Source organism: Anomaloglossus baeobatrachus, chromosome 4, assembly GCF_048569485.1.
Source record: "Anomaloglossus baeobatrachus isolate aAnoBae1 chromosome 4, aAnoBae1.hap1, whole genome shotgun sequence".
In the NCBI taxonomy this organism is placed as follows: Eukaryota; Metazoa; Chordata; class Amphibia; order Anura; family Aromobatidae; genus Anomaloglossus; species Anomaloglossus baeobatrachus.
The window spans coordinates 462,229,689-462,245,076 of NC_134356.1; the positions used below are offsets into that span (position 1 = coordinate 462,229,689).

At 39.2% G+C, this 15,388-nt stretch overlaps 1 protein-coding gene across 3 annotated transcripts in view; it reads left to right on the forward strand.

Moving 5' to 3' along the window:
* SHF (Src homology 2 domain containing F) overlaps positions 1-15,388 on the forward strand; it is a 365,439-nt gene that overhangs the window by 97,313 nt on the left and 252,738 nt on the right. For all 3 annotated transcript variants that reach the window (XM_075345669.1, XM_075345670.1, XM_075345672.1), the window contains exon 2: positions 7,716-7,845. In XM_075345669.1, the coding sequence (XP_075201784.1) occupies positions 7,716-7,845 (130 nt within the window). The remainder of the gene's footprint in view (positions 1-7,715; positions 7,846-15,388) is intronic.

Sequence of the window (15,388 nt, forward strand, 5' to 3'; positions counted from 1 at the left end):
GGCGAGGATCTGCTGCTGACACTGTTATGGGGGTAATGTCCCCAAATTCTCTACTAAGGTGTCGCATCCTGGTAATGATCCTCCAGCCTTGTATATACAGTATATGTCCCTCATCCTGCTATATACTGTCATCCTGCCATATGGCCGAATCCTGCTATATACTGGCATATGGCCGCATCGTGCTATATAACCCATCATGGCATATGACCCCATCCTGCTCATAATATACTCCCATCCTGCTCATATGCCCCCATCCTGCTCATATGCCCCCATCCTGCTCATATGCCCCCATCCTGCTCATATGCCCCCATCCTGCTCATATGCCCCCATCCTGCTCATATGACCCCATCCTGCTCATATGACCCCATCCTGCTCATATGACCCCATCCTGCTCATAATATATCATCTCCTGTGTCTGTGCCGGCGGCTGCGTGTGGACACGTGCGCACAGCGATGACGTCATCGCTGTGCGCGAGACGAGTCTCCACCCAGCCGCCGGCACAGACACAGGAGATGATCGCTATGCAGCAGGGTAACGGGATCGGCTCCACTCAGCGTTGCTGTCGCTGACACAGACTGGAGGACGGGCGATGCTGCAGGGGAACGGTGAGTACTGTACACTGATTCACTGCTCCCTGCGCTGATGATGATGCGCGGGGAGCAGTTAATACAGCCGCACATGATCACTCCAGGCCGTAGTTGCCAGAGGTGATCATGCGGGCTGGCTGTTTATCCCCCGCCCATGATCCCGCCCACCTGTCAGTGCCAGCTTCAGCGCTGAGAGATGATGGGTGGGGGATGGGCGTGCATTTTAAATGAGCGGGTCCACGTGGTCACAGCAGGCTGCTACAGCCTGCTCGTGCCCCCGATGACCCGCTCCACCACAGCACCCATATTCCCCGCAGCCACATTCAGACCATAAGAGGCACCCCCCACTTTCCCCCAACATTTGGGGGAAAAAAAGTGCATCTTATGGTCCGAAAAATACGGTATTTTCTTTTTTTTTTTTTTAATAAATTATATATGTTGTCCTTTTTTTTGTCTTTTTTTTATTGTTTGACTGTTTAATCTTTATTTAGCAGTGTCTTTATGTTCAAAACGCATCTGTCAATACGCTATTGAAAAGCATGTAAAAAGCACTAAAAATGCAGTTAAAACGCGGTAAATACGCATGCGTTTTTAGCGCTATTTTATGTTAAAAAGCAACTTTGGCAAAATTAATTACTGCCAGAGGGTGCGTTTAGAACTGCACCTGCTCGACTCATTGTGGACACATAGCCTAAGGCCATGTGCGATATGAGTATTTTCGGTTTCAGAATTTTCTGCATCTGTTGGGAGAAAAAAAGTGTGCTTTTTTCAGTGATATTTTTTTATGCGTTTTTTTTTTTCCCATGCTTTTTCTATGCATTTTGGGGTGGGAAAAAAGCTGCAAAAACGCTAAAAGAATTGACCTGCTGCAGATTTATTTCTGCACAAAATCTGCAAGGAGAAAATGCTCAAGGTATGTACTACACTTAATAATATTTATTCATTTATATAGCACTGTTGATTCCACAGCTCTTTACATACATTGCCAATACTGTCTCCATTGGGGCTCACAATCTAAATTCCCTATCTATATGTCTTTGGAGTGTGGGAGGAAACCCACGCAAACATGGGGAGAACATACAGACTCCTTACAGATATTGTCCTCGGTGGGATTTGAACCCAGGACCCCAGCGCTGCAAGACTGTAGTGCTAACCATTGAGCCACCGTGCTAACCACTGAGCCATTATGCCGCCCCTTGAGGATTCTCATTGCCTTTGCTGCTTTAAGGATTAACATGCAGTTTTGTGACAACCTGCACTAAAAAAATGCATAAAAAAATGTGAAAAAGTTGCACTGTGTGTTTATAGCTTAACTGGTGAACGAGTATAAAAGAGAAATGTTTTCTCTCTGCAGATATTCCAACTATACCATAGATATGCATGCTAGGCTTGGTCAATGTGTTCTGAAAAGGGAGTAAAACATTGCTGCTAGACACATCTTGCAGTTACGTGTATCGCCTAAAATTAAATAATAAAAAACAAAACTAAACCTCACAGCTGGTTGAAAGTCAGCTGCCTGATACATCTATTCATTTGCCATCGAGGTCAAGTTGGGAAGCACCAAAACCCAATTGATGATTGGCTTGCCAGTCAGTTGCCTAACATTTAGGCCAAATGCACATGTTGAGTATTTGGTGAGTTTTTTACCTCAGTATTTGTAGCCAAAACCAGGAGTGGGAAAATGAGAGGAAAATATAATAGAAACATGGCACCACTTCTGTATTTGTTTTTATCCACTCCTGGTTTTGGCTACAAATACTGAGGTTATACACTCACCAAATATTCAACGAGGCCTTGTGTGTGTCATTTGGGCATTCAAGGCTCCTTGCAAAACTCAAACATTGACCTCTTGCACATAACAAGGTTTTCCTGAATGTTTTCAAGTAGAGAAGCAGCCTAAATTTCTGTTAGGGTATGTTCACATGCAGCATCTTTTTTTTAACCACAAATATGCAGCGGTTTTGTCCCAAAACACCGCACCAAAAACGCACTGTGGCAAAAATGCATTGAAAATGCAATGTGTTTTTGATACGTTTTACCGTGTTTCGCTCAATTCGCTTTTTAAGTCAAATCTATTGACTGGAAGGGCTCAAAAAATGCTGGAAAAATGCAAAAACGCAGCCAAGATGCAGCCAACAAAAGATACCCAGTGTGGACAGCAAAATCAAAATCTCATAGACTTTGCTGGGAGAAGGAAATGCATGCATCTAGGTGCATCTGTGTGACCTCAAAAACGCACCAAAAGATGCCCTGTGTGAACTTAGCCTTAAGGTTGGGCCAATGGAAGGTCTCTATTGCTTGTCTACCAGTTTTGTTTTTTTTTGTTTTTTAACATTTATTATGTATACTTCATTGTAAAATAAAACATTTACCTGTTAAACTTTTGCCTGTTCATGCGGAATGTTTACTGACAGATTAATCTATTTCCTATGAAATTGATTCTACTGTGTGCATGATTACTTTGCGAATAATGAATTGTGTTGGCTTCGATTGTTGTATGGAAATATCCCTTAGGGACATATTGGTGCAATGCACAGGTTGGGCCGAAATCCCCCACTGTTGTGGTTATGACAGATATATGCTGTATTATGTGCATTTGTGTTTGGATACCTTATGCTTTCTCGCTGTATCCTGAATATGATTTTCCCATTAGCCACTTTGGTCTGTCTGCCTTTTATGTTGTATTTTATTACCAACCCTTATTTCTGATTTTAGCTTCATGCTATAAACTTCGCTCGAATTTAGATAATTTGTTCCCATTTTGATCTTCCATCCAACCTTTACCTTCCATGCCTCGTTCTTCCATTTTATTAGCTGTTTGTCATGCGAGTCCTTGAAAAGCTGATTTTGGTGGAGAAGCTTGACATTTACAGTTAATTACCGTTGTGTGATTGCTAAGTGTTGAATCTGTTTAATATTATTTTTCTGCTTCTCTGAGCTCATTGAAGACTGACAGGGGCTGGTGTCACCGACCTTCATTCTATTGCTCTATGCCTCAGTGATCAATTAGGACTGTATGCTATCACTGCTCACAGCTGCATAAAACCATTTTACTAAATAACAAAAGCAATAGAAACCAGTTAGATGGTGGCTGAATGTATTTGAGTGAATCCTACACGTTTCATTCTGTTGTTGTTTGTGCTTTTTATTTACCCTGCATTTCTGGAGGAGATGAGGAGCCAAGAATTGTGTGAGAGGCGCAATGATAAGCTAGACCGGCGTCACAAGACTGAGATTTGCAGGTGGAACTTACATTATTTCCAGATAAACTTTCCTAATTCCTTAGTAATTCTAGCTTGCTGGATCAAAACGTCCTCAAATAGGTTGTGTGCTAATTTTTTTGTATTGTATGCAAAAAAATTGGCTATAATAGGACATTGTAAGACCCTAAAAATACAATTCTCATAGTGCAAAGTGCCCACAATGGTGAATTTTTTGTTCAGCCAATTTTCTGCACCAAATACTCAGTTTACTGTATTAGATTACTTGTGTTTTTACATTACATTTTTTGTGCCTTTTTTTTATTCATATGCTTTCTTATAATTTTTTTTTGTTTTATTTTCAGTATGTCATGTTTTAAATAATGCATTGTTTTGGATACTTTCGCCTACCAATAATGTTTTATGAAGGCTAGTCAGGAGAAGGAATCATTCCTGAGGATTTGGCCCACACAATTCCGCCCCGATGCTCAAGCCACTGCACCAATGACGTAATTTTTGAATGTTTTATAGATTATTTTTCAGCAACAAAGTATAGAATCTCTAAACTAAAGATAAATTGTTTAAAAGAACAGAGAGTCCTCAGTGGTTGATACCTTTTAATGGCTAACTGAAAAGATGGTAATAATAGAAAGCTTTCGAGACTACTCAGGTCTCTTCATCAGGCATGGTATAACACAAAATCTGAAGAGTCACATATTTATACACAACATATTTATACACAACATATGCTGTTGTGTATAAATATATGACTCTTCAGATTTTGTGTTATACCATGCCTGATGAAGAGACCTGAGTAGTCTCGAAAGCTTGCAATTATTACCATCTTTTCAGTTAGCCATTAAAAGGTATCAACCACTGAGGACTCTCTGTTCTTTTAAACAATTTTTTTATCTCTACTGGCTAACACGGTACAAAGACATATTTTACTTGTATCTAAACTAAAGATATGATTTGAATCAGCACCCTAGTACCAGTATGGCAGTGCATGTACTATATATGTGAAAAATCTGCTGTTTTGGTTCCCTTTAAAAGAATCTGACCTAATAAAGATCCTAGTGGTACCCCACTGCTGACTATATCCCATTTACAGAAGGTACCACTTACGACCATTTTATTTCATGTCTTTTAGCCAATTCCGTTCCTATCTGCATATCCTTTCCCCTAGTCTTGCTTTTGGAGCTTCAGTATAAGGCTGTTATGTGGTACAGTATCAAATGCCTTTGCAAAGTCCAGATAAATCACATCAGCTGCATTACCAATATCCAGATTTGCACTTGCCCCCTCATAGAACCCCAACAGGTTGGTTATACTCAATTTATCTTGAATCCATGCTGGTTGTCCATTCCATTCTCTGAAATATATTTTTGCATGTCATCTCTCTTAATGCCATTAAAAACTTTGTAAACTACTGATATCCTAGACCTTTCATGTTGTTTATTAAAGATAGTGATATTTGTTTTTTTTAAAATATAGAAACAGAAGAAATAGGAATAAAAAAAAATCAGTTTATTTTCGACATCGCAGGTGAAAACCATTCTCGTATGTGGTTTTATCACAAATTGTTACAATTTTAGCCCATTTGTTTATTACCACTTTTCTACTGCAGATGAGACTCTAAAAAGACAAACATTTGAAATCATCTATTTGTGATTTAAAAACCTAATTTTCACCCATTTCACAAAGGCACTCGGACTGCTACACCTTACATTTGAAGTTTATATATTATATTGTCAAGGAGTTAGCCAGGGGGGAAAGTCACACACTTGTCACAAACAGCACTGTTAGGCCAATTATTAAGTAACTCACTGTAAGTGGTGTGTGTGTGTGTGAGTGTGTAATATATATCTCCAGTGCCGTCACTGCCAAGCTCTAGAATAACCCCTAAACATTTTTTCGCTGCCACCACCAATCGTTTATACAGGTAGTTTGGACACCCGTTACAGATACCATCCAGCTTTGGGCAAGAGATTAATATCGCAAGAGGAATGAAGCTATTAAATTTTATATATTTAATCCAAAAAGTAGTCCGGTGTTTATAGAGATATACAAAAGATGTTACAAATGAGACAAAATAATACAATGTAAAATTAAAAGTGATAAGCAAAAAAAAGTTCTTAACCTGTAGTTGCAGGGGTGGTACAGTTCTCTTTTTGGAGAGTTCTAAGGGTATGGTTCCACTAGCGTATAGATTCAGATGCAAGAGCATCAGAAGCGATATGCTAATGACCCTCTGCTGCGGGTGTCAGACAAAGGTCATGCGATTTGTGAAGCCATCTTGCGATCGCATCACAGATGTGGAGAGCAGGGAGGGAGCACTTTCTCCCCATTTCTTTCGCTGCCTGTCTGTGCGTATATCGCACTGCACTCAGATTACATGCGAGTGCAGTGCGATGTTTCACACACTTCTATAGACTTGTATGGGGGTTTGTGAGCCGAGACTCGCTACCAAACACAGCATGCTGTGATTCATTCCGCATGCCACTATCGCATGAGAAATCAATTGCAGGTGGGCCCTGCCTCATAGTTTTACACTAGAGTGAGAGCAATCCAATGTTTTATCGAATTGGACTCGCCCGTGCAAATCAAAATGAAACCAAACTCTAATAGAAAATATCAAACAAAAAAAGAGCAAAAATGCACAATCCAGCGGATGATAGATCTATAGTCACAAAATGCTTTTTTTCAATTTACAAAATAAATACTTTATTGATCACTGTTTAAAATCCATCATTCCACTATGCAGAGCAAGTATAACGGGTAATAGTCACACCGGACTACGCGTTTCAGCGTTCCCTCATGTTTTCCTCATGGTCCAATGGCTCATAGTAAGACTGGTCATGGGATGTGGCTTCAGTTTTTTGAAAATTATAAAATTCTGACTTCCAGGATATCTTCACCCCTGGTTGTCCTATGTGGAAGATATCATGGTCATATTATTGCAATTTTATCTTTCTATAGATATGAAATATGGCTTGGCTAGCATCATCCAGTTGCCTAATATTAATTTAGAGCTCATAACCATGTATTACAATTATGAAAAATATGCATGTTCTTTCCCTTGCCCATGGGAGTCCTGAAGTTAAAAATGTATTTTCCATCAATATCCGATCTCTACAATCCCCAATCTTTGTAATTTTCCGCCAATGCAAAGTGTCTGAAAAAATTTTTTTCAACTGAATATGCTGGTTCCTGTACAAGGCTAGTTCTCTCTAATATACAAAATCCAGGTTTCACGTCTATTTCCCAACAGATGTACAAAGTTTAATCACCTTTCCACACCAGAAGATCCTAGCTTCAGTGGATGTGCCCTCTCTCTACTTCCTCACTTATAATTAGTTATACTTCCTAGTTGTACTTAATCCCATTTGTTCAGTGAAGGAGTGGGGATTTGCCTGCCTTTGAGAGACAGAGATGTCTTCATGGATTTTATAATTCCTGTGACCTGTGTAGCAGAAGATAATTTTGAACATAATAATCTTCATCTGCCTTTGATAAGCGGATGGCTAGAGATCGATTACAAGTTTTATAGTAAAGTAAACTTGTAAAGTGTTTGTACAGTCGTTTGTGGTGTGTCTACCACAGTAGTAGTATGAGTTGAGATTATGCTGATTAGTCTCTGGGTAAAATTCTGATCTTGGCTTCTTGAGCTAGTTCTCTTCAGATAGTTGTGTTGAGGGAGAGGTGGAGGCTGGAAGGGAATCTCTGCAGGAAGCTTATACATTTGAGAGGTGCAGACCACCTGGACATTTGACTTACTTTATATGGGAAACTGATCTAGTAACAACTGGTTCAGGGGCTCAAAAATTTACTATAGTCTTGATGTCACTGAAAGGCCCATATATGTTTTGAAATGTTTAAACTTCCATTTTTTCATCTAATAATAATTTTTTTTAATTTTTTTTAAAGCCAATCATTCTTGAAGACTATGCAGACCCATTTGATGCAAAGCAGGGCCCGGGAAGCCAAACAACTGCCGAAATAGTGACAGAGAATGATGGGTATATGGAGCCATACGAAGCTCAGAAGATGATGGCTGGTAAGGAAATCAATGGATACTACTTATGTGTGAATTATTTTTGAGTCACCATAGATCTTTTTTTTTGTTCAGTAGGCAATGGTGAAATGTAGACTTACTGACTACAAATTGTTACAGTAGGAATAATGTTATCCATGTATTTCTTTTTCTTGCTTTGTACCAAAAAAACCTAATAGGCAGGTAGTGGTTAGAGGCTACTACCTGCCTGCGAAACCTGGCGCCAGCACTAAAGGCCCTGTTACACACAGAGATAAATCTTTGGCAGATCTGTGGTTGCTGTGAAATCATGGACATATTGTTCCATTTGTACACAGCCACAAACTTGGCACTGATTGTCCACAATTTCACTGCAATCACAGATCTGCCACAGATTTATCTCTGTGTGTCACAGGGCCTTAAGTGGTTACTGACAGATCCTGTCGGTGATTCAGCTACTTCTTCTCAACAGAGCAGCTATTTTTTTTCTTCTGGACTTTTCTGTCAACATGGCGTGACTGCTGGTGTCATGCTGATTGACAGCCGGGGTCGCAAAGTTAGGCAGTGGGGAGGCGGCTGTCAATTGACATGACATCGGCAGTCGCCCCCCCCTCAACAGAGCTGAGCGGAAAAGAAGCCATTGCTCTGTTTATGTGACGTCAATGAAACCCGTTGAATTGCTAGTATGAGCGGTCTGTAAAAAAACAGAAAAAGTCCTAGATAACATTTGAAACATTTCACAGTATAGGTTGAAAACGTCAAGTTGGTTAAAATAACTTGTACATGTTTAATCACATGCCCTTGATACACGAAAAAGATTTGTTCAGATGTATTTTTTTTTTAATCATTGTAAAGGATGAAATAAATTCTAGTACTGCCTCCTCATTATACTGTATCTCACAGGAGTTAAGAGAGTGCAAGGTTAAAAGCTTTCCTCTTGTAAAATACTTAAGATCTGGAATAAATTGGTTTAATTATTGATGACTTGATGGTCCTTAGTGTCATTTTACATTCATAAATGAGCATATCTTGTATAAACACTGCTGTACAATGCAGAATGTTCTGAGTACTATAACACACGGTGTTATGTTTTTTCAGGTTGGTGTTATCTCTTCTCTCACTATATCTGCTCGAATTTTGTGAACCCAATAACATTGATAACATAGAATTATTATTTATTTATTTTTTTAGTTCTTTCTATGGCAATGTTTGTGATAATTGGGATATAATGGTTTTGGACAAAAGGAAAATAAAGAATTGCTAGATTTTTAACTTTTATGGTGCCAAGTAGAGATGACTGGGGCAGTCAAAATTCTAATTTGTGTTCATTGTTCCAGGAAACTCGATTGGTGGAGAACTTCAAATTAAATTATCACTTTTTATGCTATGAGGGTTCTCGGGCTCCTCATCATCACCCATCCAGCCCTCTTAACATGTTGTTCTCCCCACTACTGGCTCTGCATCCCTGGGCCTCGTCATGCTGGTCCAGGACATTTGGCTCTGTTGATGGTTCTGTGCCACTGTGCATAAAGTCAGGATATCATAACATGGGACAAGACCTTTCATGGGCAGACACATACCTAGCAAAATCGGAGCCAGAAGTCAGATTAGTTTGAAAGGTCCGGGGATTTCGCTCGAGAAACAGTGATATGAAAATGCAATGAGTCCTGGATGTGTGATGCTAAGGAGCTGGGGGAATCAAGAGGAGCGGCATGAGAGTATAATTTTTTTTTTTTTTAACATTTTTTTTTTGAATGAGTAATCCTCTTGGAAGCAATTTAAATAAAACAACACACTTTACTGATTTTTGTAATAATCGAGTAGAAGTCAGTTCCGCTCGAACATACAATGCTAAGTTGATGTCTACACTATTCACTAATGTGAACCTACTGTTTGCAATGAGAACTGTGTAATAATTTTATTTAGCTATGGAAAGTTGAGCATTTGCCAAGTTTCACCACAGATTACTGCAAATGGTGTAGGATTAAAGATGCAGGAACCTGCAAATATATGGGTTTGTCTGGTCCAACTGGAGTTTAAAAAAAAAAAAAGTCCGGTTTGGGACCGGATTTGAACGTGGACGCCAAACCCCATATAAGTGTATAGGGATCCAACTTGTGTGCTGTAAAATAGTGTTAGTAGGAGTTAGGGGTCTGCAAATTGAAGAAATATGGGCATTAAAGCAGGACAGTTATACTTGGTCTCCTGCGCAGCTGTCACACAGCTTCTGGGTTCAATCAATAACTCTCATTTATATGCACTGCTTCCCCTGCCCACCTTCTGGGACATTGTCTATGATTGGTTGGAGTCAGACATCTGGCATTTGTGATTAGTTGTGGAATGTAAAAATAAAAAACTGGAAAAAATGATGTAGGGTCTCCTGTATATTGATACCCAGCTCAGATGAAGCAGAATGCTACAGGTTGCAGCTCCCAGCTGTGTGAGTTTTATTGGCTATCTATCAAAATATGAGGGACCCCGTGAAGTGTTTTTTTTTTTTTTTTTGCATTATTTAAATAAATATTTTTTTTAAAAACTGTGTGCGGGTACCCCCCCAATTTTGTTACCCAATCAAGATAAAGCGAACAGCTGGGGGCTGGTATTCACAATCTACGGGTTTGCCCATCTCTAGAAATGAGTAAATAGAATTTTTAATTTATCAAATGTTATTTAGCCCTTGTCTTTGTGTATTTTAGTATTTTGCATACATTATTTTCTGACAGTATTTATTTCATAGGTTTTCTTTTAGTTAAATTTCCTTTTTATATGGTACATAAAAGTGATTTTAAATTTAAAGCTGGTGATAAGAAACATAGTTGTGATAGCGTTCTGTATATTCCTTAAATGTGTTGGTAAGAAATGTTTTTTACGCAAGACTGACCTCTCGTCCTCCACCGATTAATAAGTTGGCTGCTGTAGGCTTTGCATCTTCTGTTGTATTAGTTTATATAAACTTCTATGAAATTTCTGCTTTCAATTAGTTTAATATATCTTTTGAGATGCCAGATATTCCCTTTGCTGTCCATTTTCTCATTCTAATTAGTGTCCTCAGCATTTGCTGAACTTGTTAACTCTTCAGTTGGGTAGTCCGTCACCTCCAAAATGTGCTGTTCTGCTGAATGGTAAGAGGACTCCAGCTGTGCTCAGAATTAGCAATATCTCTGGATACTTACAAAGCAAAATGTGCCGATGCTGAACAGTAAGGATTACAGAATAACTAATTTGAGTGATGGATTGCACAGTGGCAGCAAAAAAATATATCGGTGACTTTAATATTATATTGCACTTTCTAAGGTCTATTGGAATGAATCCACACTAGTTTATCAGGATCAGTGCTGGATTCATTAACTACTATTGATTACTGAAGGCTGCTCATCAATTTTTAGCTGACTGCTTTAACTTATTATGTTGTTCTGCTTCGCAAGAGAGATTTTCCCAGACTTTTCCTTGAATCTTAATCTGACATTGTGTGCTGAGCCACTCTGATGTGTAGCGAAGGAAACCTATTAACGGGTCATTTCAGTGTAAAGATGGGTGATGGTTACAATACAAGATTTTCTGGTCGTTAATGCATTATACAGTATTACTTTTACAAATTGTAGTTTTATATAAGATAATGAATTGATTAGATCTCCCAGATAATTATTGCAATTGCACATGTTTTTGTTATACACGTTTATTTCCTTTGTGTGTATTATAAGCCAGACCTCCATAGCATGTAAAATCTTCGAGCAAATTGTCAAGGAACATTTGCTTTGGTACCTGGATTGGGAAGGCATTAATTAACCAAAGCCAGCACGGCTTTATGACCAATATATCTTGTCAGACCAACCTGATTTCGTTCTATAACGAAAGTCACTGAATGGTTAGACCAAGGGAATGCTGTAGATATAGCATACCTTGACTTCAGTGAGGCTCACCTCACATCAGCGGTATTTTGCCGCAAAACCGTATCTGTTACAAATGCGTTTCATTTAATTTCCAATGGAATGGCGGCAAGATGCGGTCACATGTGGATGCGTGCGTCATCCACAACCGCATGTGACCGCATCTTGCCTCGATTCCATTGGAAAGGAATTGAAATTAAATGAAACTTATTTGTAACGGATCCGGTTTTGCGGCAAAATACCGCTGATGTGAGGTGAGCCTGAGGCATTCGTTTAAAGTATCACATAACATCCTCATTGAAAAAATGATCGAGCACGGAATTTATAAAAAATCAGTTGCATGGATTCACAACTGGCTTAATGATCGTGCACAGCGAGTAATAATAAATGGCTACACATCAAGTTGGAGGAAAGTTAAAAGTGGGGTGCCGCAAGGCTCTGTCCTGGGCCTAGTGTTGTTTAATATCTTTATAAATGATCTGGACAACTGAATTATTGGGAACTCGTAAAATTTGCAGATGATACTAACATAGGAGGAGTAGCCAACACTAGAGAGGAAATATCGTATTTAACAGGATCTAGACACACTCAAATATTCTGTTTACCTCGGCCCATTGTTCAACAGGGACAAATGCAAAGTCCTATATCTGGGTAAAAGAAATGTAACAAGCATATATAGTGTGGGAGGAATAGAACTAGGTGATAGCACCGGGAAAAGGACTTGGGCATAATAGTAGAACCCAGATTCAACCTGAGCCAACAGTGCAGTTCTGCAGCTTAAATGGTCAAAAAAATTCTGGGATGTGTGAAGACAAGCATAGAATCTAGATTAAGAGAGGTAATTATTCCCCTATACTCCGCCTTGATAAGACCACACCTGGAATACTGTTAATTGGGGCGCCCAGAAGTGTACAAAAAATGGCATCGATATATTGGAGTAAGTCCAGGGAAGAGCAACTAAGATGGTAGAAGGTCTGCAAACCATGTCCTATGAAGACCTGCTAAAAGAACTAGGAATGTTTAGTTTGCAAAAGAGAAGGCTGCGAGGAGACTTAATAGTGGTCTACAAATATCTGAAAGGTAGTCACACTGCAGAGGGAACTACCCTATTCTCAGCACAAGCAAGTACAAGAAGCAATGGGATGAAACTAACAGGAAGGCGATTCAGTTTAGACATTAGGACATAGTTTCTGACAGAGAGGGCAGTCAGAGTGAAACAGGCGACCACGGGAGGTGGTGAGCTCTCCATCAATGGAAATCTTCAAGCGGAAGCTGGATAAATATGTAGCTGGGATGCTTTAGGAAAATCTGCACTCACAGGGGGTTGGACCTGATGGCTTTTGAGGTCCCTTCCAACTCTACCATTCTATGACCAGACCGCCCCCTAGGAGAGTATAATAAAGGTGTTTTTTCAGTTCTATAGGGTGGCCTGGGCTCTTATATACAGCATTCCAGACTACCGTATATAAGGGCTTACTGGTAGTGGCTGCAGGTCATGAGAGAAAAGCCTGGTGACAGGTTGCCTTTAACCCTATTAGCACATAACAACATGCTGAAGACTACATCTGGCTTTCACCTCTCCGAAGTTATCCACCTTGGTGAAACAGATCTTCCCTCCAGGATTTTACCAGTGACCATCATATATATATATATATATATATATATATATATATATATATATATATATATATATATATATATATATATATATATATATATATATATATATATATATATATATATATATATATATATATATATATGTATATATTATATATATTATATATATTGCACACACATACTTCTTGACTTCTATAAATTCAGCTCTGGTGGCTGGTAGGACGGCCTATATAAAAATACCTGTATATCACGAACATAGTGTATGGGTGACACCAAAACACTCCATTCATTCTGTTGGACATACTAGTTTGGCAGCATTTTTAGCATGAAGAAATCTTAGGTATTTTAGAAAGGTCTGAACAATTGTCACAGGAATTCATACCAAAGGAAAATCAGATCCTTGCCTGCTAATAGATTATTTGTATGTAAATAATTGGTTTTGCGCAATCTTGGAATGTGTCGAATGATTACTGTCAGCAGGGGTTTTCAAATCTTTATATGCAATTTTCCTTTTGTGTTGAATCTATTTAGATGTTAGAAATGTTAAATTTAGAGCTGACTAATAAAGGTTTATACAGTAATTTACTTTTTTTTTCTTTCTGTAGAGATTTTCATTATATTGTCTATTGAAAAAGGTTTTATAATGTGCATTGCAATATTTTTATTGAATGAATTTGCTTGCACAACGAAGGCCTTGTGCGCACTAGGCGGATTTTACCGCAGATTTCCCCGCGGATTTGCTGCATGTTTCGCTGCAGAAAATGTTCATAACCTTTCTGCAGTGATTCACCAGAAAAACCTATGGGAAAAAAAAATGCTGTGAGCACTGGGCGGATTTTGACAGCTACAGGTTTTGCTGCGGGATTCCCGCAGCAAAAATAATTGCATGTCACTTCTTTTCCGCAGGTAGCTGCGGCATTTCACTCCATTGACTGTAATGTAATCGTAAAATCAGGCAGGGAATAACTCAGGTAGCAAATTCTGTGCATTTCATTGCGTTTTCCTGCGTTATTCCCTGCAGTATTTCGCTTTTTTCGGGACATAATGTTAATCGCTGCCTGCGTTTTGCAGGGAAGTGATGTAATTATGACAGGAAGAGGGAGCGGAGCAGAGAGTAAACACACACAGATCACACTCACACACAGACATACTGTATATAATTCACATAGAAATCAAACGTACATGTTACAAATAAAAAAACAAAAAAAAAAAAAACGTGGGCTCCGCCGTATTTTTACTGTACAGCCAAGGTAAACAGACATCGGCGGCCCGGTATTCTCAGGCTGGGGAGAGCAAGGGCCAGGGTCAATGCAGCTGAGAGAGAATATCAGCCCGCAGCTGCCCCGGGACTGTCGCATCCATTATGTGACAGTCTCAGAGTGTCCCCGACTCTTCCAGATTGCCATGATGCGGTGGCAATCAGGGTAATAACGAGTTAATGGCAGCGGATCGCTGCCACGAAGTCCTGGCTTAATCATGGCAGCGTCTATGAAACAGCTTACATGATTAACCAGTAAGTATAATGAATAAACACACACCACGAAAAATCCTTTATTTTAAATAAAATAGCAAAAAAGACCCTCTTTCACCACTTTATTAACCCCTCCCAACACACAGCTCCTACGTAATCCATGCAGGTCCCACGACGCTTGCAGACTGCTGAAGCCGCGTCTGACACACAGTACTTAATGCAGCCTCGTAACGAGACTGCAGGGGTAACCAGAGGTAATTTCTCACGGTCGGTAATGTGAACACATTACTGCTCGTGAGAACTGCAGTGTGTCCTCATTGGGACTCTATTGAATTATCTATCCCTCTATCTATATATCTATCTATCTATCCAGTATCTCTCTATCTATCTCTATCTATTTATCTATCTATATCAGAAGGAAATTACCTCCTTTTTTTTTCTTTTTTTTTTTTCAATGTGCTTTATTGCATTAACTGCATTAAAACACATGTACCAACCTGCGGGAAAACCGCACTAAAATGCATGCGGATTTCGGTGCGTTTTTTTGCAGGTTTTTTTTTTTCCGCGGGTGTGGAAATCTTTCAGAGCC